Genomic DNA, 23,464 nt, shown 5'->3' with positions numbered 1-23,464 from the left:
ATCCCAGCTGCTTTCACACTTGGTCACGAGGCTGTGGCAGCTCAACTGGCTCCTCAAGCTCGTTCTGGCAGCTGCAGGGCTGGGGAAGGGGCGTAATTAAAAAAATAAATATAGGAGGTTTCTTTTTCCTTCAGGAACTCAGATGTTTATTCAGCCTGAAGCCTTGTAGCGTACTACTAGGCTGGTATAATGCTCTTGGGCACAGCAGTCCATTTTATTGTGATTTCCAACATGAGCGTTGCACCTTTTTTTGGCGTTTCCCAGAAGAGATGGCTTCTGTGGAGCTGGGGGAGGGGAACACCAGCACCTGCACAAAAAGCTGACACCTGCTGAAATCTAAACCTATTTTAAATATAGGGTGAACCCTACCAGTGTGGTGGTCTTTCCAGGTGTGTTCATGTTTTACTACAGAGACAGGCAGAGGTGAAGATGTTAAAAACAGAACATTAAAATTTTACTTTAAACTTGCATTACCTTCAGTCTCCGTTAGAGAGATTCAATCTCTCAACCTTCAATCTCTCTCTACTCTGCCCTGGTGAGGCCCCATCTGGAGCACTGTGTCCGGTTCTGGGCTGCCCAGTTCAAGAAGGACAGGGAACTGCTGGAGAGGGTACAGCAAAGGGCCACAAAGATGATGAGGGGTCTGGAGCATCTCTCCTACAGGAGAGGCTGAGGGACTTCAGTCTTTTTAGGCTTGAGAAGCCTTATGGGGCATCTAATCAATGCATACAAATACTTAAAGGGAGGGTGTCAGGAGGATGGGGCTGGTCTTTTTTCAGTGGTGCCCAGTGACAGGACAAGAGGTAATGGGCACAAACTTAATTAAATTAAATTAATTTAATTAATTAAATAATTTTTCAAGTACCATTTCATTACAACTTAATTATTGATTATTTATTGTTAAATCACCGTTTAATTATAATTCAGTTATTGCTTAATCATAATTTGATTGTAATTTAATTAACATTCAATCATTGGTTTATTATAATTTGATCATCATTTAATCATTAATAAAACCTTTTAGTTAGTCCCACAGTGATGGCAATAATTTACCTGCAACAGTAGGGCTGGGGGTGTAGGTATATGAATGGGGGCTGAGATGGTGAGGGGCCTAGAACATCTCTCTTACGAGGAGAGGCTGAGGGACTTGGGTCTTTTTAGGCTTGAGAAGAGAAGACTGAGGGGGGATCTATCAACATCTGTAAATACTTCAAGGGAGGGTGTCAGGAGGATGGGGCCAGTCTGTTTCAGTGGTGCTCAGGGACAGGACAAGCGGAAATGGGCACAAACTTGTGCATAAGAAGTTCCATCTAAACATGAGGAGGGACTTGTTTACTTTGAGGGTGGCAGAGCCCTGGAAGAGGCTGCCCAGAGAGGTGGTGGAGTCTCCTTCTCTGGAGACATTCAAAACCCGCCTGGACACGTTCCTGTGCAGCCTGCTCTGGGTGGACCTGCTTTGGCAGGGGGGTTGGACTAGATGATCTCCAGAGGTCCCTTCCGACCCCATGTGATTCTAGAGCTAGGCCTGCGCGGAATATGTATTTGTACATAATTTGCACCTGTATCTGTTACCGGCGTTACTGAAGTGTCGGGGGGGGACACCCCCTCCAGGGGCCAGGGGCTGCCGCCGCAGACCTGAGGCGAGCCCGTCGCCCCGCCTCAGCGGCAGGACCAGCCCCCGGCGCCCTGCCGGGGCGCGGAGCAGCGCCTAAGCCAGGCGATGCCGCCTCCCGCTGCCGGGCCGGCGGCCATCTCTTGTGCGGGTAAGGGCACTAGCTTCAGGCGCCTCCGCGGCGCCATGGCAACGGCGGCCATGTCAGGCGAGGGCAAGCGGCGGGGCGAGGCGCCTCCATGACGGGTGAGGGCGAAATGGCCGCCGGAAGGGGCGGGGCTAAGTGACGTCCGCTCAGCCTACAGGCAGGGGATTGGGCGCCGGCGGCAGCGGTGATTTCCGGAGAGCCGGGGGAAGGAGGCGGTGGCGGTGGGTTTTGGGATGTGTATGTGAGTGTGGGGTCTGTGGGGCGGCCGGGCTGGGCTGGGGGTTTGGAGAGAAGCGGGGGGTGCAGGGGAAAGCGGGTGGTTGGAGAGCAGCCGGGTAGTAGGAGGGTGGAGGCGCTGTACACCCGTGACGGAGGGGATGGGCCTAAGGGACGGTGGGTGCGGGGCCCCCCTGAGGATCGCCTGAGGCGGGGGCGGGGCTCCCGGAGGCCGGGGAGCAGTGCCGGAGTGCCGAACAGCTGTCCAGCTGTGGGCGTGGGGGGAGGTTGGTGGTGTGGGAAGGCTCCCGGCTGTGCGTGGGGGGAGTGGCAGGAGCATGGGGGTCCCCACTGGGGGCGGAAGGCAGGTGCAGGCATTAGGGCACGTCCCTGAGTCTTTGTGGGTGTCAGTGAAGTGCGTACCAATGTGGGCTTGGGGAGTTGCAGTGGCAGTGCGGGGGGGTGTCCCTTGCTGTACGTGGAGAGGAGTCTCTGGTGGGTGTTGTGGGGGTTTAAGCACTCTCTGTGGAGCAGTGTTGGTGGGGGAGGTCTGGGATTTGAATGCGTGGCCACGAGAAATTTTTGGGGCCCTCCAAAGGCCTGTGGGTTATGTGAAAATAAAAATAATAAAAGTGTCTAATGTGTGGAAGCTGAAGGGTAAGCTTTGAAAGGTTTCTTGGCAAGAGGTGCCACTAGCATGTGAAGGGGCTCAAACACATTTGGTGGGCGTGGGTGGTAGATGAGTGGCTAAATGTTGGGCCTGGGGAGGTTTGCTCTTGGCAGGTGATTGATGGTGGTCAGCGTAGATGACTTTTGGCTAGTGATGGATGTGGGGAGATGTATTTTGGTCTGTGTCTAAGAGGGTTTTAACCCTAAGAGAGGGATTAAGATGAAGTTGAGTCCCTGGTAGGGGAGGACAGTCTATCTTTGATGAGTCAGTGCAATCTATTTGGAGAGACAGGAATTTAAATAGCCTGGGAGTGAGGGTAAGGTTGAGCTCCTGCAGGAAAGAGAGGGTCCATGGCCATGACAGCTTAATGGGGCAGGTCCTGGTGTACAGCATGTGAGGAGGCGAATGGTGGGGAAAGGGGGAGCTAGACCTCTGAGGGATGGTGTTAGGAGGCAATAGACAACATATTTTTTTCACTGACAAGAAATCTGAAAGGCAATAGTCACTGGTGACTTGCTGGACTGATAGGTAGCAGATGTTTTTAATGACAGCTGCTCCCCCCATCACCCTCCAATGGCCTGTTGATTCTAGCTAAAGTCAATGTCCACTGAATTCCATTGCTAAAAGGAGGAGAATGTTTAAGTGGAAGTTGTCTTTGTTTATTTTTTTAATTCTGAGATGTTAAAAGGCAGGTTACAGGAACACTGTATGTGCTGTTACAGTAACTCATTTGGAAATGATCTTTGTATTATTTTGCATCTGGTGAAGGGCAGTGCCAAGCTAAAATGCCTCTTAAATTGTAAGATTTGGCAAAGCAGTGTACCAGCTTAATCTTAAGAATACAGTAGCCTTATTACTTTCAGTAGAACTAGTCAAGTAAAGCAAATACATAAGAACTGACAGGTTCAGTTTGTAGCCCTTAGTTTATCTGTAAATGCCACTATAGATTTAAATGGAACAATACAAATCTTATTTGTGTGGTCTGCTTCTGGGTCATTTACTTCTGAGTTTCGTTTAGGTCAGAGGTAGAGAGAGATCTGCAGATTGAGTTGGCATAGCATCAGTGAACGTGAGAGAAGAATGCTACCTACATCTAATGAAGGTCTAATTACTTTTGTTTTCCAGCACTAGCTGCTGTATTTGTTTTGGAAACCTTTCAAGCATACATTTGTTTTGCTGAATAATATTTTAGGGAATGGCAAGAAATACTGTTCAAACGTGAGAAAAACTTGTTTTAATGGTTTTTAATGCTACTCCCATCAAGTACTAGGATAGTTTGACCATAGAAATATGCCCAGAGTTTCTGACTCCGGACATACTCAAAACCTGACTGGACGAGGCCCTTGGTAACCTGTGGTTACTGACCCTCCTTTATTCAGGAGCACTGAGCAGGGGATCTTCAGAGATCCCTTCCAGTCTCAACTGTTCTGTGGTTCTCTAACTAGTAGTCCAGAGCTTTTCAGATTGCGTTGACTTGGGGATAAATACTCTTCAAACATGTCTGTGTCTCTCCTGATACCCAGGGAGACACAAATGGGCCTTTTCAAACCTTGGCTCAGAATTGCTTTGCAGTTCCATGGGATTTATAAGATCTCTAAGCTCTTGCAGGGCTTATCTTCAAGGTGTTGCTGCCCTTGACTTTAACTGACTTTGAATGTTGATACAGTAAGAACAATTTGGTTGGTATGAAGTGAGCTGGTGCCACATACACACAGTCAGTTGCTTGTTAAAGTCTAACCCAGATAATTTTTGTTAATACAGAGGGAGAGACCAAAAAAGCAGAGACAGAACCTGCATGAAGATTGCTTTCCAAAGAGAGTGATAAGGTACAGTGCTTCCATTTTAACATTACAGAGCAGTGGATTTTTTCCCATCGACTTGGTCTTTGCAGTGCTAATCCCGCTGGTGTCTTTTAAGACTTAATGTTTGACCAGTATTTTCCAAAACTTTTGGAGTTCTGTCGTCTGTACTGTGTTAGGCATCTTGTTACCGTGATGGATCAGTATGTTAAAAACTAAGTTGAGTTGCTTATGTGGGTGTGTGTTTGCTGTTTTTTTTTAATAGTGTCCTTTAACGTTGAGGAAGAACTTAAAGAAGCCGGTAGTGTATATGCTTCAGCCGCCATGTCTGGAATTGGCAATAAACGGACAGCTGGAGACCCAGGCCCTTCTGCACCTCCAGAAAAGAAGGCTGGGGTCGAAGACTCAGGCACCACAGTGGAGACCATTAAGCTTGGTGGTGTTTCTTCAACGGTATGTCTTCCTTGCACACCCCCACTCAATATCTTGTTTTGTTTTTTTAAAAAATGTGGAAACAAAAATATCTCTCTGCTTTCTATACGAACCCAATGATCTGGCTTCTGTGGAATGTGCCCTGACTTGTGCTTCTGCACAGGAGGAGTTGGACATCCGGACCCTACAGACCAAGAACCGGAAGCTAGCGGAGATGCTGGACCAGCGACAAGCCATTGAAGATGAGCTACGGGAGCACATTGAGAAGCTGGAGCGCCGGCAGGCCACCGACGATGCCTCTCTGCTGATTATCAACCGATACTGGAATCAGGTTAGTAAAGCGCTTTGTGATTTTATATACACTGCTCTTTTTTTCTCTTCTTCTGTTTCCCTGCACTCTGTTTATTCACATCCATTCTTTGTCTTGTCTTGCCTGTCCCATCATTCAGTTTGATGAAAATATCCGCATCATCCTTAAACGCTTCGACCTGGACCAAGGTCTTGGAGACCTTTTGTCTGAAAGAAAAGCGCTGGTGGTACCAGAGCCAGAACCAGACTCAGACAGCAATCAGGAACGCAAAGATGAGAGGGAACGAGGTGAGACACCTGGCTGGGCACAGTGGAAAAGGTGGATTCCAGCTATGGACAATGTTGATGTTCCTTTCTAAAGGGTGACAGAGGCTTTCTGGTTGTGGACTAGAAGTATATTGCCTGCCAAAGCACATTTACTTTTTACACCTCTTTCTGTTCCCAGGTGAAGGACTGGAGCCGGCGTTCTCCTTCCTAGCCACTCTGGCCAGCAGCACTAGTGAGGAGATAGAATCTCAGCTGCAGGAGCGTGTGGAGTCCTCCCGCCGTGCTGTTGCCCAGATTGTGACCATGTACGACAAGCTGCAGGAGAAAGTGGATGTGCTGTCCCACAAGCTGAACAGCGGAGGTATGGCCAAGGGGGCTGATACTCAATGATGTCATCTACCCCCAGCTTAGACATGACTCTGTGTTGTAGGCATTAAAGCCTAGTCCTTCTTGTGCACATTTATTTCCCAAATTAAACTGGCTTAGCTTTCCACACTGCCAGTAACCAAAACCTCCAGTAAAGACTAGCATACTATATGCTAGAAGTGTATTATAAATGCCTCTAAATTTGAATGCTGGGTACTCTGCCCAGGGTGTTGGGCTAAGGAAAGGCATGTTTCTGCCTGTAGCGGGTTGGTGCACCTGAAAAGGTACAGATTCCAGTTGAACCTTGTCACCCAGGTATCCTCAGCCACTGAATAAAAGGCTTCATGCTTACAAGTGAATAAATGAAATCACTATCGCAAACTGATGCTGGACCCCTCACTTGCACTTTAGTAAAAGGTGTAGGACTTACCATCTCTTCAGTTTCCTCTGAGTTTTGAGCAAAATGACAACCATCTAATGCCTTGGAATGCCTGGTGTAGGTGTCAGTTTTGGAGACAGAGTTCTCCAGAAGAAAGCTGAACCAATAGCTTCTGAAAATTAATGTAGCAGGTTCAATTTACACTCAGATGACTCTCTGAAAAACTTGTTTAGCTTAAGGTTGGAATTTTAATCTCTTGAATTAAAGTTTAGGTGGAATCTCAACTCATCCTTGGTTTGCCTTCTGTCCATAATGTTTTACATGCTCTGATGAAGGAGTTCTGGCAGGTCTAGCACTGGTGGAGCAAAGCGTTAGTTGGCAGCCTTAAAACGTGTAGTAGCGTTGGCCTTAGTACAACATGAGCCTGTGCTCAGTTGCTGTAATTCCCATCAGGTATATTAGCTTAAGTCACCTATTATACCAGGTTTATGCATGAATTTGGCCCGCATTGGGGTGTCACTGGTTTGCAAGGGCTTGTTCAGTGTGACTGGTAGTGAATGATCCCTGACATCAGGGGACGGTAACTGACAATCAGGAACGTATAGTTTTTGCTTAGTGAATGCAATTCAAAGCTTTATGTGGCTGGAGATCAGACTCGTGGGAACCACCTGCTGGAGAGAGAGAGTAAGCAGAACATAAAAACAGACATATCCTTTCCTGTTTTCTTTTTTTCTTTTTGCTGTTTAAAAATAAAAAAGACACTTCCATGATTTCTGTTAATTTCCTTTTCTTTATGCATATTTCAGATATTACACTGATGGAAGAAGCAGTCCTGGAGCTTAATACCTACCTCTCACATGAAAATGGGCGGCTGCAGGAGCTGGCTGATGTTCTTCAGGAGAAGCACCGAATCATGTCTCAGGAGGTATAAAAAGGAGAAAGAAATAAATCTGCTTTGGAAGTCTGTTTAGAATGATTTGTGGTTACCATAGTTTGGAAAGCAGGTTATTGCCTTGGAGATGGACAGGAGCAACAAGATTTAAACGTTGCCTTCAGAACAAAGGTTATGGAAAGGGTTGTTTTTGTGGAGAACTGTACGTAGCTTTTCTGTGTGGTTTGGGTTGATTTGCTTGCTACATCACTGAATGAAAGAGAGTAACCAGACCAGTGAGTTGAATGGATTTAATTTTTAAAGAAAACAGAGCAGAGGAAGTTGTAAGGTGCTGGTAAGGTGGTTGTGTAAGCAGCTGAATGCTTGATGTAATGTCCCTGTCATTTCAAATTCCTTTGTTTCTCTGGGTCATGTATGGAAGTGTAACATTATTAATTAAAAGATGATCCCAGTCACTAAGGGATTTTAATTATTGGCAGTATTTATTTCAGAGGCTTCACTTTGTGTGTGTTAACACTGGCCTTGCTTGATGTTAGACTGTCAAGCGCTTCAGTGGTCTGTAGAGTAGATGAACTCTGAAAAGATTTAAAAAAAAAAAAAGTGCCTTGGAATAAGGTGGGGTGGCAGCCCCTGTACTCTGCCAGATATTACCACCTTCTTGCCCCTTTTCCATTTTCAGTTTTGTCTTATTTTCATTACCGTTTGGGGTGCAGCCAGTATAAAATTCAGGACAGTTCATTGAGTAGTCTATCACCACAGCAAAAGACAGGTGGAAAGCATATGAAATTAGGGTATGATGAATAAGAGGAAAATTAATAATATTCAGTCTCAGAAATTGTTTATTCTGTTCAATGTGCTGGCTGAAACACTCTTCTGACCGCAGTTCTCCAAGCTGCAAGAGAGAGTGGAGACAGCAGAATCTCGGGTGTCTGTTCTGGAGACTATGATTGATGACCTTCAGTGGGATATTGACAAGATACGCAAGAGGGAGCAGAGGCTCAACCGGCACTTGGCAGATGTTTTGGAACGGGTAAGAACCAACCTCTGCTAGGAGACCAGGGAAATGCTTGTAGTTTTGAGATGTGTGACATCATCTTGTTAAGAGAAGTGAGACTCTGTAGTGTACTAACTTTGGTCTTGAGTATGCTGTATCAACAGTTTTAGCATTTAATTGAGTATTGATGGAATCTGTTGCCTTTTTTGCAGGTAAATTCCAAAGGCTACAAGGTGTATGGAGCTGGGAGCAGCCTCTATGGGGGCACCATCACCATTAATGCCCGCAAGGTAATGTCAGAGGCTTGGTTGAGAATAAAGTCAAGGAGAGCTTGTGCATATGGCCATAGATTGGAACAGAATTTAGATACCTCCTTTGCCACAAATCTGGGTGACTCTGGGCAAGCCATTTTGTCTGCGTGCAAGTTTCCTACATGTGAAACAGACCTGACTAAAGTTGGCTCTGCCTCACTTGGTGATGTTACCCGACTGTTAAGTCTGTAATTTCTGTTGCTGTATAAATAGTTACTTACTTAGTACCCTCAGCAGATACATTAATATTAGGATTTACAAGCTGTTTATCCCTAACAGTTTGAGGAGATGAACGCAGAGCTGGAAGAGAACAAAGAGCTTGCTGGGAATCGCCTCAATGAGTTGGAGGAACTACGCCAGGATCTTGCGGAAGTAACAACACAGAATGAAAAACTCAAGGTGAGACATCTGTACCTCTTTGAGGATGAAGTGTGTTGGCTGCCCCCTGTCTGCTGTACTATGTCTCTAGAAAACCTCATTAATACTACTTTGTTCTGTGTTTGCTATTTAGCTGGGTTATATTTTGTACAAGGTATGATTTAGCAAGTTTGTGTGACTTAACGCTTGCAGTTCAGTGCATTGGTGACACCATGTGGTCATCTTTGGAATATGTAGTGGTTTCTTAGTTCCTCTTTTCCATTCTGATCTGTTCAGCACATTTTAATGTCTAGTTAAAACTAATTTAACCTCCTTCCAAATATTGACTACTCTTCCACCTTCCCCTGGCCCTGTGCAAGTGGAACCAGGTAACCGAAAAAACTGGGGAACTTCTATAGGAGAGCTAGGCTCTTGAGTCAGTGAACTTACATCTTTCTCACTGTAGGAGAATGGATAGCTGGGAAACAGCATATGAGTTTCTTATGTCTTAAAAGTGGTAACACAAAAAGCTCTGACTCTATAGTAGATAAGTATACGATACAGAGAATAATCTGTTTTACTGATCAGTAGATCTGTTAGCCTGTTATAAGAAATGTGTAAGCTGATAACCTAAGTTTCAGAAGTGAGATTGGAGAAACTATCTTGAGGCATCTCTAAATTCTGTTTATCCACATGAGTTTGTTTTGAGAGAAACACCGTTTGGCTTAAAACTTTCTTCTCTTTGTTAGTGTTAAGCTGTATATATGTGTCTGTTTCTCTGCTGGTAGTTAGGCTCATTTGTTAACTTTTTTTTGGTAAGGAAAATTCAGATTCTGTATTTCTGCTTTCTGTTATTTCTCTTCCTTTCATCCATTATGTCTGTTACTGGTAGACAGCTAAGGTAATGCGCCTACTTGCACATGTATTTCCTGTATTTTTCTATCAGACTTTTCAATGAGTCCATATTTATTAATTTAGGTGATTATGGTTTTACAGTAAATCCATTGAAAAGGTGTAGCATGTTTTCCAGGTTCATATCTTTGAGAGAAACTGTTGCAGGACCTGAGAATCAAAAACTTTTGTCATGGTACTGTGCAAAAGAAATAGCCTAGTACGTACAGAGAAATCATAGACTTTTCAAATTGAGACTGAAGCATATCACTTGTGTGCACTTCACAGCAGTGCTATTAAAGATAAACTTCTGTCTTTGCTTGTGGCAGCTTGTTTGACTGTTCTCCTACATTGCAAAATTGATGCCAAAGACGAGGAGATAATTTTTCTTTCTGGGGTGTTTTCTTGTGTCCTGACTAGGTTGAGCTGCGCCGAGCAGTGGAAGAGGCTGTGAAGGAGACCCCAGAGTATCGCTGCATGCAGTCCCAATTTTCTGTTTTGTATAACGAGAGTCTCCAGCTGAAGGCACACCTTGATGAGGCCCGCACTCTGCTTCATGGCACCCGCACCACACACCAGCGCCAGGTGGAACTAATCGAGGTAGCACCTCTGCTCGATCAGACTAGGGAATGTTGTCATCCCATTGACCATCACTGCTGGTTCTGGGAGGTTCTGGGAATGCTGAGGAAACTTACCTTCCTGGCAATAATTCATCTGTTCTGGTACCTCGTGTGGATGAGGTGAGAGGTTCTCTGGGGTCACAGTACCAAGTTCTGTTCCCTTCTTTGTTTTCAGAGGGACGAGGTCAGCCTTCACAAGAAACTACGCACAGAGGTGATTCAGCTGGAGGACACGCTGGCACAAGTCCGCAAAGAGTATGAGATGTTGAGGATAGAGTTTGAACAGACACTTGCTGCCAATGAACAAGCAGGTATGGAGGTTTTCTGCTGGGCTCAAGAGCAAATGACTCCCTGTGCCCCCCAGTGCTTATTAGAGGCTGCATTGCAGTAAAGCACCAGGTTTAATTGTTCATTATCATTAAATATTTGTTTTGACAGCTCTCTTTCTCAAAAAACAAAGTTCTTCATGTATTTTATGGGAGGCCAGTTCCATGTTATCTGACTTCCTTTTACATGTTGCAGAATACATGCATTTTGCTAATAATTTGGTTTATGACAGAGAATCCCTGGGGGGATTAATTTACAGGTCTGGAATGACAAGCTGGATAAGAAACCAGTAATTTTCAAACTTCAGCAGAGGAAATAACTTCTTTATTTCTAAAGTAGCATTTAAATCAGAGATTTTTTGTAGCTTGACATGTATTCCTTAGGAATGCAGAGGAAAAATGATGTTAAAGGGAAATAAGGACTGGGAATTTGCAAGGACTTACGGTGGCATGTAAACCTGGCATGACTTTTTTCTGCAAAATGTGTTATGTTGCCCTTTTGTGCAGCATAATGAGTATAGTCTTATTTTGCTTCTTTGCCAGTGTCACTTAGCTTTTTCTCCATCTCTATGAACATCCTTGCAGAAGGTTGGCAAAAGTGTGGTTTGTTACAGTTGTGTTTCTGTTTTTGTAGGCCCTATTAATCGGGAGATGCGGCATCTCATCAGCAGCCTCCAAAATCACAACCACCAGCTGAAGGGAGAGGTGTTACGATACAAGCGCAAACTGAGAGAGGCCCAATCTGACTTGAGCAAGGTATCAGTGTGGGAAATGCCAGAAAAGAGCAGAAAGTGCTCAAAAAAGGGGAAACGCTGTCACCCTTGCCTGTAGTTCAGCCTTTCTGTTATGGCATGCAGGATGCAATGTAACTTTTGGTGGAGCTCTGCACTCTGCTGCTTCCACTGACCAAATGAATGGTCTTCCTTTGTGGCTGTATACTGCTTTATGAAAAGTAGCAGCAATTATGGAGGGGGCATGCAAGCATGGGTCTGGCAAGACTAGGGAAGGGGGGAATAAGGTGGATTTCTTGCTAAAAACTTAATTGTTTTCACTCTTCTGTGTCTTCTTTCTTGCTATTTGACAACAGATCCGCTCTCGCAGTGGTAGTGCTCTCTTACAGTCCCAGTCCAGCACTGAAGACACAAAGGAGGAACCTCCAGAGATCAAACAGGAACCTGAGGATCCGTCTGCCCAAGTTCCTGTCCCCAAGGCTGCGTCTGAAGATGTGAATGAAATGAAGGCCAGGCGAGATGAAGAGGAACGGGAGCGAGAGAGGCGGGAGAGGGAGAGGGAACGAGAGAAGGAAAAGGAGAAAGAGAGGGAACGAGAGAAAGAGAAAGAAAAGGAAAAGGAACGAGAGCGAGAAAAACAGAAGCAGAAGGAATCTGAGAAGGAGAGAGAGCCCAAAGAGAAGGAGAAAGGGAAGCATGAAGATGGAAGAAAGAAGGAGGCTGAAGCGATCAAGCAACTGAAGGCTGAGCTCAAGTAAGAGTTGTTGTCCCTCCTTTACCTGCTTGACTAGTGCCCAAACTGTGGTGTTTGTGGGAGATGACTAGTAGCTTGCCCTTAGGAGATTAGCTTCACTGAAGTGAGAGGTTTCTGGCACCCTCTATATCTGATTGTGATTGGGGCAATGTAGTAACATTTATCCTATGACAGGCTAAAGCATGAATTACCAAACCAGATACTTCATGTGGGTCAAGTAATCTGTATTTGTTACTGTCATAACAGTTGAGTAGAGCTTTACAGCAGCAGGTTATTAATAAAGGGCACAGTAGTCTTCCCTGTCTTGAATCAGTACCACAGCAGAGATGGATAGTTTGTTCCTTACTATTAGAGTAGTGTTTCCTCCCCACCCGACTTGCACCTGAACATGTTTCTTTTCAGCCTCCAACCTGTACTGCTTGGCTATTTTACATGGCCAGGGTAAGATGAGCCAAGGATGACTCTGTGATATGCATGCCACATGGGAGATGGAGAGGATACTGCTCTCATGCTGGATGTGTAACAGTGTAGGTTTCCTGCTCTGTTCTCACTGTTGTCTATCTCCCTGTCTCCAGGAAGGCCCAGGAGAGCCAGAAGGAGATGAAACTGTTACTAGATATGTACCGCTCTGCCCCCAAAGAGCAGAGAGACAAAGTGCAGCTGATGGCAGCTGAGAAGAAGGCAAAAGCAGAGGTAGGTCTCAAGATCTTCTCTTCTTTTTTTCTCTTTAGCATGTTACTTCAAAACCTTCTTTTCAGATACTCTGCACCTGAACTGTGTTGGTTTTGCCTTCAAAACTCAAGATTGTTCCTCTTCTCGTCTTTGTCACTTTGAGGAGAGATTGGAATGTTCTGGAGGTGAACAGGGAGATTTTGGGATATCCTGTGGGAAGGATGATCCCTTTGCCCAGGCTGAGGGACATGTCTGCCACTTTCTCAGTTGCAGATTCAACCAAGTAGCGAAGCTGATTGTATGTCTCAGAAACGTAAACACAGAGGACACTGATGTGGTCAGGCAGACTGCCATGGACAAGCTGCTGCCTTCAACATATATAGCACTGAAACAACAACAACAAAAAACTTAGACAGGCAAGTCCTGTTACTCCTCTTTTCAGCTGGTAGAGATCACTAGTGGAGGCATGTTCACAACACTTTCTAGGTTCATAAGCGCACACATGTTCGTAGATCCCAGCAGTACCAGCACAGCCCTTCTGTCTGTCTGGTATCCCTATCATCCTGGGCCCTCTTACCTTCTTCACATACAGCTCACCTGCAGCTAGCACTGACTCCATGCAGCACACACACAAATGGGGTAGAGAGGTAGATTACACAGAAATAGTTAAGATGCATGAAGATAGGACAAGCTGCGGTGGTCACGTGCAGGGCTGAGACAGACAAGCATGTATTGACTGACATCATTTTACACGTGAGCAGCTCCCTTTATACCCTTCTCTGTCAAACTCAAATTTGTTTGACTTTGCTTTCCCTTCCCCTGCACGTCCCTCTTGGGTTTGTACAGCTCTGTCAATTCCCACAGCCTTCCCAGTCCAGGATCCACCCCTGGTTTACAGTGTTATCAGTTGCAAAGTCCAGGTTGATCTTCCTGGAACTGGTGCCTGTAGTTTCTTGGTAGCCTATCAACTGTTGTGACTGGGGAGATTTGTTTCATCTGTGTGTCTAAGTTTGTTTTGTCAGGTCCTTGTCCCTGTATATCTTTTTTCTGGTTTCCTCCCCCTGTGACCCCCTGCTTAGTTTCCCAGTTGGCAGAGTCCACAGCCAGATAACCGTGCTGGAATAAACATTCTCACGCTCTCATCAGTTAGTGTGACTGAACAGGTTTGTTTCTGATTGCTGCCTCCCTTATCCTGTGTCTGTCAGGTTTGTGTCTGTATGTTTTGTTTTGTGGCTCCCTCCTTTTCTTGTTCCTTGTTGCCTTGGAAAAGGTCCTTGAACAGATGCCTTTAAAGGAGCAGATGCTCTCTGTCCACCTACCCTTATATATATCCAGCTACAAGACACTAATGTTCCTACTGTAATAAAAGATGCTATGGAATTTTCAAATGTTTAAAAAACAGGATCTTAGGCTTATAGCCCATCTTAGTGGTCCATCTGCCAGTAATACACTGTCCTGTCAAGCTCAGAAGGGTTTTCTTTTCCCATGCTTTGAAGGCAGTTTCTCCAGTGTTCCAGAGAATTGTGGGGAAAACAGTCTTTTAACAACGTTCAGGCCACATTTTCATGTTTAGTCTCATTTCTGTTTTGTCCTTGCTGTAGCTGGAAGAACTGAGGCAGAGGGTGAAAGAATTGGAAGACAAGGAGAAAAAGGAGAGTAAAAAGATGGCTGATGAGGATGCCCTCCGTAAGATCCGAGCAGTGGAGGAACAAATTGAGTATTTACAGAAGAAACTAGCCATGGCTAAGCAGGTGAGAAGTTTCTGATGAGCTCTGTCTTGGCTGGAGCACCTTTTAAAAAGTATTACCTGCACAGTTCATATAATTAATACATGTGCACGATACTGTGACATACCATCTTCCATGAAAAGGCCTTCATCTAATGAAAAGAGAGCAGGACCACCTCAGGGGAGAGGCAAGCCAAGACTTGACAGACACTTTTTTAGAATTTAGATTCTTTTAGTGCAGAACTGTTCTATCTTGTCACTTAATCATTTGTTGAAGTGGCCTAATTGAGTTTAGGGGGCTTGGCAGCATGTTAGTTAGAAGCTGTTGAGTTGTCCACGTGTACAATTCTTTGCCTAGTATGTGTATGTGACAGGTGTTCAGCTCGCTGCCTGAAGTTGAGAGTCAGTTTCTCCCCAGCTCTGGCAACTACTGTCACAGCTGATTTTTCCAGCAGACAGGCCACAGTCTGGGAATGCTTGTGGAGATGACCTCCTCTTTTTTACACCTTCTAATTCAGGGCATCTCTGCTGTGACATAGACTTGTACAGAGCATTTTTTCTTGTTTGGTGAGAAGATGCTGTTACCTGATACTGGGACATCTTCATCTGTGCTAGGGGTGGTATCTCTGAGTAAGATGCTCAGGGTCATTCTAGGGGGTACAGGAGACAGTTTTGCCAAAGCCTGTGATGCTTCTGCAGGAGGAGGAGGCCCTGCTGTCGGAAATGGATGTCACAGGCCAAGCCTTTGAAGACATGCAGGAGCAGAACATCCGCCTGATGCAGCAGCTGCGGGAGAAGGATGATGCCAACTTCAAGCTGATGTCAGAGCGCATCAAGTCCAACCAGATCCACAAGCTGCTGAAAGAGGAGAAGGAGGAGCTGGCAGATCAAGTTTTGACACTGAAGACACAGGTAACCTGGGAGAAGGAGAGAGGACAACAGAACTGGTGAGGGAAGGTAGAGGTGTTGTGGGTTAACTCTGGTAGGCAGCTAAGCTCCATTAAGCCACTTGCTTGCTTCCCCACAGCTGGGGAGAGGGTCAGAGGGGGAAAAAAAGAGAAAACTGGTGTGTTGAGATATAGTTCAATAGTTACAGGAAAGCTGTGCACAAACAAAGCAAAACAAGGAATGCATTCACCACTTCCCATGGGCAGGCAGGTGTTCAGCCATCTCTGGGAAAGCAGGGCTTCATCACACCTAATTGTTCCTTGGGAAGACAAATGCCATAACGCTGAACATCCTCCCGCTTCCTCCTTTCCACCAGCTTTTATTGCTGAGCACCGTGTCACACAGTATGGAATATCCCTTGGGTTTGAGTTAGGGTTCTTGTGCATCCTCAGCCTACTTGCTGAGACGCAGAAGGTCTTAATGCTGTGTGAGTACTGTTCAGCAATAACTAATACAGTAGTGTGTTGTTTACACTGTTTGGTCCCAAATTCAAAACATAGCACCCTGCAAGCTGCTATGAAGAAAATCAACTGTATTCCTGCCAAAATCAGTACAGGAGGGAATGTTCCCCTAATCAATCTAGATATGCTGCATCAGACTTCAAAGGCACCTGTCTTAGTAAGAAACAGAGACTGCTGTAAAAGTATGAAATGTCCTATGAGTTCATTGCTATGGAGAGCAGGAGGAAGAAGGAAAGTGGAAGGTTATTTTCCTGTCATAGTGGTGCTTCTACGTACATATTCTGCCATCCTTGGAGCAAGGTGGAACTGTTCACTGCCTCGCAGCAGCAGTTCTCTAAACCACCTTCCAAAACCAATCTTTGTTGTGAGTGTTTCACTGCTGGGTTTTATAACGTTTACTGGAGAGGTCTGGATATGCACTTAGACTGCCAGTGTGTCTGTTCAGGGAGAAAAGGGCAAGCTGAAGAGGTGCTCCTTGGTGGTGGGGAGGCAGGGATAGTTTTAGCACCCAACTTTGATGACAACTCTGCATTTCAGTCCTTCTGTACCTCCTCTCTCCCCTGCCAAGGTGGATGCCCAGCTGCAGGTTGTACGTAAGCTGGAGGAGAAGGAACACTTACTGCAAAGCAGTATTGGAACTGGGGAGAAAGAACTAGGTCTCCGAACACAGGCCCTGGAAATGAACAAACGCAAGGTGAGTCATGGCTTGATTTCCTCTTGGGTTGTAAGAGGGAGTTGTTGTCTTGTGGGAAGCATAGAAGGCTCCTAGTCCTGATACTCCCTGGTTTTGGGCTAGATTGCCAGAAGGCTGAGAAGTACTGAAGAGGGTTCTGATTAAAGCATTGTTGACTGATGAGGAGCGGGTCATAGGTATTTCTGTGAAAGTCTGATTAGGGAGCTGAAGTAAGGGGCCTTTAAAAGGAAAGCCATTGTGAAAGAAGAGGCAGTAGCCAGGTGAAGTTAACTGGAGTCAAAGCTTTTATAGGAAAGATGGTGTAAGTAAAAAGAAAATATGGCTGGGGAATGTTAAGGCCTTCAACAAATGTCTAAGATCAATAAAGTAGGTTTTTACAAGTAAACTGAGACTAAGTCTTGTGATGGATGCTGCCTTTGTTGTTAAATATTTAGCAGAAATGCAGGATTGATATTAAAACAGACAGAAAGGAAAGCAGATATACCACTGTGAGGAGGAGGTGGGGAGTTCAGCTCAATCACCTGTGATTAATATCACAATCTGCTTTTGAGGTAACTTGGCTAATAGATTCATTGGTGCAGGGACAGTTATTTTTCTAAGTGTCACGGACTGCAGTGTGACAGGTGTTGGCTCTACTGAAGAGGAATGCTGAAGCTAAGTGATTAGAACTTGTTAATAATTAGGTATTTTGCTGTCGAAGTAATGTTTAGGGGTGAAATCCAGTTATTCCATTTGGAAGTACCAATATTAGCTTGAAAAAATAGATCTCCACCAGCCCAAGGAGTATTCTGTGAGCAGTCTTGGTTTGCCTGCCAGAGGGACTGGAAATCACTGGAGCTCTTTCTCCAGGCTTAGTACTTGTTTTCTTTTTCAGGCCATGGATGCAGCCCAGCTTGCGGATGATCTGAAAGCACAGCTAGAGCTTGCTCAGAAGAAGTTACATGACTTCCAGGATGAGATTGTGGAAAACAGAGTAACTAGAGAGAAAGAGATGTTCAACTTCAAAAGGGCTGAGGTGTGTACCTCATGCACAGTCCTTCAATATTTGTCTGCTTTAGTGTCTGTCTCCTTCTACATTGATCTTGGAGTGGGTTTCAAATACATACTTTTTGGGGGGTCCAGTTTGACTTTGATTTCAGCTTCATCAAGTCTTTGCTCTTTCAGACTTTGTCCACTGATAACTGACAGTACATGTGGCACCAAATGATAACGTGATCTGTTGTAAGTCTGTTGGACTATCAGGGATGAAAGTATGGGTGGAGTGACAGCCAGCTACACAGTTGGCCAGGCACTAGTTCTCTTTGGTCCCTGAAGAAGCTGTGACAGACTGCTCATGTATTTCGTCTCTTCTTTTTTTGCAGGAGGATATTTCTCGGTTACGCAGGAAGCTGGAGACTACCAAGAAGCCTGACATGGTTCCCAACTGTGATGAGATATTGATGGAAGAAATCAAGGATTACAAGGTGAGTAACTGTCTCTATCAACTTCCCTCTTCACCTCTACTTCAGTCAAAAGGCTGCGTAGGCATGTTTTCGGTATTTGACATCTCATGTCTGTACTCTGGCATTGTAGACCTATCTTTCATTGAAGAAACCACCTTCTTCTTTTGAGGAATGGAAGGACCTTCCTCTTCAGCCATCTTTTGACGTACCTAGTGCAATGCAGTGGGCCCTCACGATAATGTCTCTGTCTTTCAGGCCCGCCTGACTTGCCCGTGCTGTAACATGCGCAAAAAGGATGCTGTGCTCACAAAATGCTTCCATGTCTTCTGTTTCGAGTGCGTGAAGACACGCTACGACACCCGGCAGCGCAAGTGCCCCAAGTGCAACGCTGCCTTTGGTGCCAACGACTTCCACAGGATCTACATCGGTTGATTCTTTCCCCCGGGGTGATGGAAAGTTGCTGCTTATTGCTGACGGCCCAGCCTCCCTCACTTCCTGTGATTGTCACCTCTGGGGCACTCGGTGCTTCTGTCAGCTGATCTGCAGTCTCTTCTGGAAAGTGTGGTTAGGGTATGGAAAGAAACAGAACTGGATCTTGATTCCTTTCTTGTCCCCTTTGTTTTATTCTTGCCCTCGGTTTTTGTGACTTCTTTGTGCCTGAGAGGACATCTCCCAGCTATCACTTTCACACTGCCAAGTTGGGAACATCTAACTGAAGTCCTGCCTTGATGGGATGGAAGCTGTCTATGTTGCAGCAGAGATAAATGAGGCCTTTATTGGAGGAGTTTGCTTGGATGTTAATTATAAAATCCCATCAAGGTATAGTAGTGTTTCTGAGGGCGAATAGTTTCCCAATTAAAGGTATGGGGATGAATGGGTACACCTGTAGGCTTCAGTGCAGTGACTCCTTAGACATCCATCTTCCTGAGTTCAGGGCAAGAATCTGTGAAGGTTGGTGCATTTGTAAACATCCTCCCTTGCATCCAAAAGCAAACACACATCTTACTGTCCAGAAGAGGAGAAAGATAAGACATTGGAGAATCTTTGAAAATACCATTCCACTGATGAACTCTGGTTGATGTGGACATCTTCCCCTAGGATGAGGCATATCTCCCATCGTCTTTAGTTTCCAGAAAAGAATATGTAGGGCTTACTTTGTTGCAACTTTGCCACAAAGATTAATCTTGTAATGCACAAAACCTAATAAAAGCTGTTGTCCGGGTTATATTTCTGTTTTTCTTGCCTCCTTTAGTATCTGTGCTTCTGTCCTTTATCCAGTTGCTGAAGCTCCTAAAGTATAGAGACAACCATTTTTTTTTTTTTTTTTAAACAGACGAAGGAAGAAATTTAACTGAAACAACCTTTATTCTTTTAGCTGTATCTTCACTAGCTTATTTCTGACAGAACAGAAGGGCCAAGATGCTGGGTTATTTATGCAGTCATTTTGTCACGGGCGCTGAGAATTTTGTGAAAGCACATGTCATAGGTTATAGTCTCCATGCTTCCTGTAGTGCAAGGCTGTATGTGAAGTCTCCTCCTAAAATCAAAATGCAGCATTGTGTTTTTGCCAGTGAAGTTAATTTTCTTGGAAGGTGCAACTGTCAGAGGTTTGTCTCATCTGTGTCCCTTCCCTGAATCATAAAATATGTATTGGCTTCTTGTATTCAACGTAGGAAGAAACAGAAATAAGAGTAAAGTGAAAACAATTATTTGCAGTCTGTCTTATACTATATGTTATTATTTTTAATCTTCCTGAAAACATTTGCAAGTATAAAAACTTGTAAATTATTATGAATCCTGAGAAAGGAGGAGGAGCACAGGACCCTCCTGTCTTTGGAAGGGGGAGCTGGGGCGCTGAGAGTTTGGGGTATGGCTGTTACAGCCTGTGCAGAAATGAAAGCAGAACCCTCTCTCAGCAGAATTCTTTCTGTAAAGAACTATTGGAATTAAACAGCCCTTGTAGAAGCACAAAGCCCTTTTGCTCTTTCCTGGTCCTTAAGTCACATCAAGCTACTGGAAATCGAGCCTGAAACTTTGGTGTGTATACAGGCAGTGTTGGGTTCACTCTGGCTGCGGTAGGAAACGAGCATTTCAAACAGTGTGGATGTGTTTCACAGGTGAGGTTTGGAAACTTCTATTTTCTCTTTTCTTGCCAAGAAAAAACTATTTTATTTTAAAATAACATTTCAGTTTAGGCTCAGGAACTCCTTGAAGCTAATTTTGGAAGTGACTAGATTTCCTTCTGTCCTTAAAAATTTAAATACTAAGAAACAGTGAAAATTTTAGTTTTTCTGTTTTGACTTGCCAGAATGAATGGAAATAATTAAAAGTTTATCAAGACTAGAAGTGTTTCGGGGTAAAAAAAGGGAAGAAATAATAAGTGTTCTTTTATCAAAAATCTGTCTAAATCCAATGTCTGGGCTGTGGTAATTAAGTGTAAACAAAGAAAAGGCCTCTCTAGCCCTAACAATGTATATAAAAAGAAGAGTGGTTTTGCAAGAGTTCAGCTTAAATCGTTATGCTTAATGAGTGGGACTTTTAAAGAGCATTGCTGTCCCAAGGCAGCCTATGAACATAACAATTGTGTATCATAACCAGAATAAATTAATGGGGAATGATGGACTGAAAGTAGTATAGGGTGGAGGTTTTTTGGGATTGGGTGTTCGGGTTTTGTATGTTGGGTTTTTTTGGCTTGTTTTTTAAAATCCAAAATAGCAGGTGGGTCAGACTGAAATAAAGCTGCAAAGTCTGGAAATTTTGATTTTCCTTCCTGCTGCCCATCTTGAACAGGGTGTAAAAACTCTGAGAACCAGCGTAGGCCAGTTGATGTCAGGAGCATGACCCACTGTCAAGCAGGAGAGTCATCCCCTGTGTTCTTACTTGACCCAGAGCCCATCTGTTATTCTTCAGATCTGTCAGTTGAAGTTATTTCCTTGTGATAACTGAAGTTAGGAAAGTATTTGAATGGACTGCTGTCCTGTAAATCTCCTGCCCTCTTCCAGAAGGTCAAGCTGGTCCCAAGGACAGTGTGGTGTTCCCAGCCCACTGGCCGTGACCTGCTGGTGAGCAATGACCTCTTGCTTCCTCCCCTGTGGGCTTTGCTTCCTTACCTGATGCTGGATGTGTCCAGGGTTCAGGGATCAGGACAGAATGAAATCCTTGAGCAATTTTAAGTTCTTCCCTTGCTCTGAGGAGGGAGGAATTAAATATGAGGCCCAACAATTGGGACAGGCCAGAACCATCTCTGTGTTTCCAGTGCATCTTCTTTTCACAGGCAGTCCTTCCCTTGGTTATGCAGGCATTGACATGAGTGGTTCTCCCCAACCCATGCAAAGCTGCAGCAATCTTTATTTCTGTCTCCTACAGGATCAGGCTGGAGCAATAGTTGAATAAGAAAATAGTGTGCCAAAATGCCTCTTCGTTAGGCAACAATAACTCGGTCCTTCTCCCAGAAGGCTTCTAGTAGGTGCTGCAGTGATCTGGAGCAACCCCTACTATGCATTTAACATGGGAGTAGCCCCTATGGCACCCACCAGAAATAGAGATTTGTGCTTAATTATTAGATGGTTGACATTTTTTCACTTTTTGTTTTGTTTTTAAATGAAGAGTGATTTATTGAAAGACTGGGTGTTTGGATTGGAACATTTTTGTTATTTAGTATTTGAAATCATTAGCATTTTCACTTAAAATCATTAGCATTTTCACTTACCTCTGGGCTTATGCACGTAGAGGTAAGGACATAAACTGTTGATAAATACACCTCTAAATTTGGGCTGAAGTATTTTTTAAGTAGTGTTTGTCTCATAATAATGGAAAGGGCACTGTTCAAATGTTCTAACCAAATGACGTTGGAGGTTGTAGGGTACTGGATGCTACACAGATAAAAAGCTCTTCCTAAAAAGGTGATTATCTAAATGAGGGAGGGAGGGCAAGAAGAGCAACCTAAGACTTGCCCCTAGTCCCGTGGCTTGTCAGGAGCAAGGAAAGAAGGGGCATCCTTGGTCTTTCAGACCTACCTGATGTGCAGGGATTTGGATCCCACTTTGCTGTTTTGTCCTAATTACTCTTCCCTGTGTTACTGACTGAACTGAAAGAAGCACACTTGATGCCCAAAAGCAGAGGCCAAGGACTGAGCAGGGAATAGAATATGAACTCCTCCTGATGAGGCTAATTAGCCCGGGTATCACAGCTATCAGCTTTTAGTGATCCATGCAGAGCTTTTCATTTGCAAGGGTTTTTCAAAGGTTAAAAGGTGCAAAAAGGTAGAATGCCTTTTTCAAACCCCAGAATAGAGTTTCATATCTGCCTGTTGCCTTCAAACCCTGAGAACATCACCCCTGGCAGGATTCACAGGGGTGGCTGGAGATACGGGGAGGGCAAAACTGACTTTGGTGACATACCTGAGAGATCAGAGTTAATTCTGACAGTGTTAGAACGTTCTTTTCCTCTGCCATATGGTGTGTGTTGGCAAGTATTGTTTAAAAATCCGTATAAATCCTGTTTAAATAACACAGTCAGTTGGGTTGATGCAGTATTTATTCAGATGCTGAACAGCTTACCCTTCCCCTCTACTCACCATCCAGGTGGGAGAGAGCTTCACTCAGTACAATTGCCTTCCAAACCACAACTCTCGTTCTCTTTCACAGTCAGCCCTGGTCCACAGGGAGGCTTTGGTGACTCCCTTTGGCTTTGGTGGGAACTGGGTGTCAGAATAAACCATGGACCACAGCTCTCTTTGTGTCACCTTGGCTGTGAGAAAGAACCTTACTGTCAACTGAAGACAGAGAATATTAAGGGAGCAGTTTCACATCGGCCAATACTTCACGTTTGGTGGTAAATACTGATTTGCAGCATTGCCACCCCTCCCTTCCCCTGGTACCTGCTCTGTGCCACTGTGAACCCATCCCCTCGCATCTGCTGGTCCGAACCTGAGCTTGGAAGCAGACAGACGTGGTGGTTTGGCTTCTGCCGAGTTATTTTTAAGCTGGGTGAGTTCCTCTTTCACACAGTCACAGAGCAGCCACATCTGCATTTGTGCTGACAGAGCCGAGGGAATGGCGTGTACTGGGATTGCCACCAAGAATTTGTCTGGTGAAACCACCGCTCCTGCCAGGAGGGAAGGGACTGCCAACACAGAACTAGCACCTGGCGTAATGAGGCAAATATAAGGAGCCTTGGCATGAGCAGATACTATCCCCATAGATATTACAACAAAAACATAGCAACAAAGGACATGCTTCCAATGAGCAGTTTAAATTTCTTTTTTTTTTCTCTTTTTTTTTTTCCTTTTTTTTTTTTTTTTTTTTTGGTAATTAATGCACAGAAAGGGCTAAAAAAAGTGGGAACCTCACTGTCCTGTCAAGTGGAGGAACCAGGAACTCTCGCTGTTGGGATGTTCCTTGTTTCTCCAGACCCTTTGGGAAGGGCTGATGTTTGCCAGGAGAATG

At 44.7% G+C, this 23,464-nt stretch overlaps 1 protein-coding gene across 3 annotated transcripts in view; it reads left to right on the top strand.

The window, feature by feature from the left end:
• The window catches only part of RNF20 (ring finger protein 20), a 61,352-nt gene extending 42,108 nt beyond the window's left edge, over nucleotides 1-19,244 (top strand). Inside the window, exons 1-21 of one of the 3 annotated variants that reach the window (XM_014952015.1) lie at nucleotides 1,939-1,981; nucleotides 4,408-4,472; nucleotides 4,711-4,898; nucleotides 5,041-5,208; nucleotides 5,327-5,474; nucleotides 5,632-5,814; nucleotides 7,005-7,123; nucleotides 7,974-8,120; nucleotides 8,297-8,374; nucleotides 8,675-8,794; nucleotides 10,064-10,243; nucleotides 10,439-10,574; nucleotides 11,224-11,345; nucleotides 11,677-12,074; nucleotides 12,650-12,767; nucleotides 14,348-14,497; nucleotides 15,172-15,384; nucleotides 16,450-16,575; nucleotides 17,450-17,590; nucleotides 17,937-18,038; nucleotides 18,273-19,244. In XM_014952015.1, the coding sequence (XP_014807501.1) occupies nucleotides 4,770-4,898; nucleotides 5,041-5,208; nucleotides 5,327-5,474; nucleotides 5,632-5,814; nucleotides 7,005-7,123; nucleotides 7,974-8,120; nucleotides 8,297-8,374; nucleotides 8,675-8,794; nucleotides 10,064-10,243; nucleotides 10,439-10,574; nucleotides 11,224-11,345; nucleotides 11,677-12,074; nucleotides 12,650-12,767; nucleotides 14,348-14,497; nucleotides 15,172-15,384; nucleotides 16,450-16,575; nucleotides 17,450-17,590; nucleotides 17,937-18,038; nucleotides 18,273-18,449 (2,955 nt within the window). In that variant the 5' untranslated portion in view covers nucleotides 1,939-1,981; nucleotides 4,408-4,472; nucleotides 4,711-4,769 and the 3' untranslated portion in view covers nucleotides 18,450-19,244. Of the gene's footprint in view, nucleotides 1-1,938; nucleotides 2,002-4,407; nucleotides 4,473-4,710; nucleotides 4,899-5,040; nucleotides 5,209-5,326; nucleotides 5,475-5,631; nucleotides 5,815-7,004; nucleotides 7,124-7,973; nucleotides 8,121-8,296; nucleotides 8,375-8,674; nucleotides 8,795-10,063; nucleotides 10,244-10,438; nucleotides 10,575-11,223; nucleotides 11,346-11,676; nucleotides 12,075-12,649; nucleotides 12,768-14,347; nucleotides 14,498-15,171; nucleotides 15,385-16,449; nucleotides 16,576-17,449; nucleotides 17,591-17,936; nucleotides 18,039-18,272 lie in introns of those variants that run through there. The other 2 variants (XM_014952013.1, XM_014952014.1) reach the window with 2 other exon arrangements.
• Nucleotides 19,245-23,464: the final 4,220 nt, after the last annotated feature.

Source organism: Calidris pugnax, unplaced genomic scaffold, assembly GCF_001431845.1.
Source record: "Calidris pugnax isolate Ruff unplaced genomic scaffold, ASM143184v1 scaffold216, whole genome shotgun sequence".
Lineage (NCBI taxonomy): Eukaryota > Metazoa > Chordata > Aves > Charadriiformes > Scolopacidae > Calidris > Calidris pugnax.
This window is presented reverse-complemented; position numbering and strand designations above follow the sequence as displayed.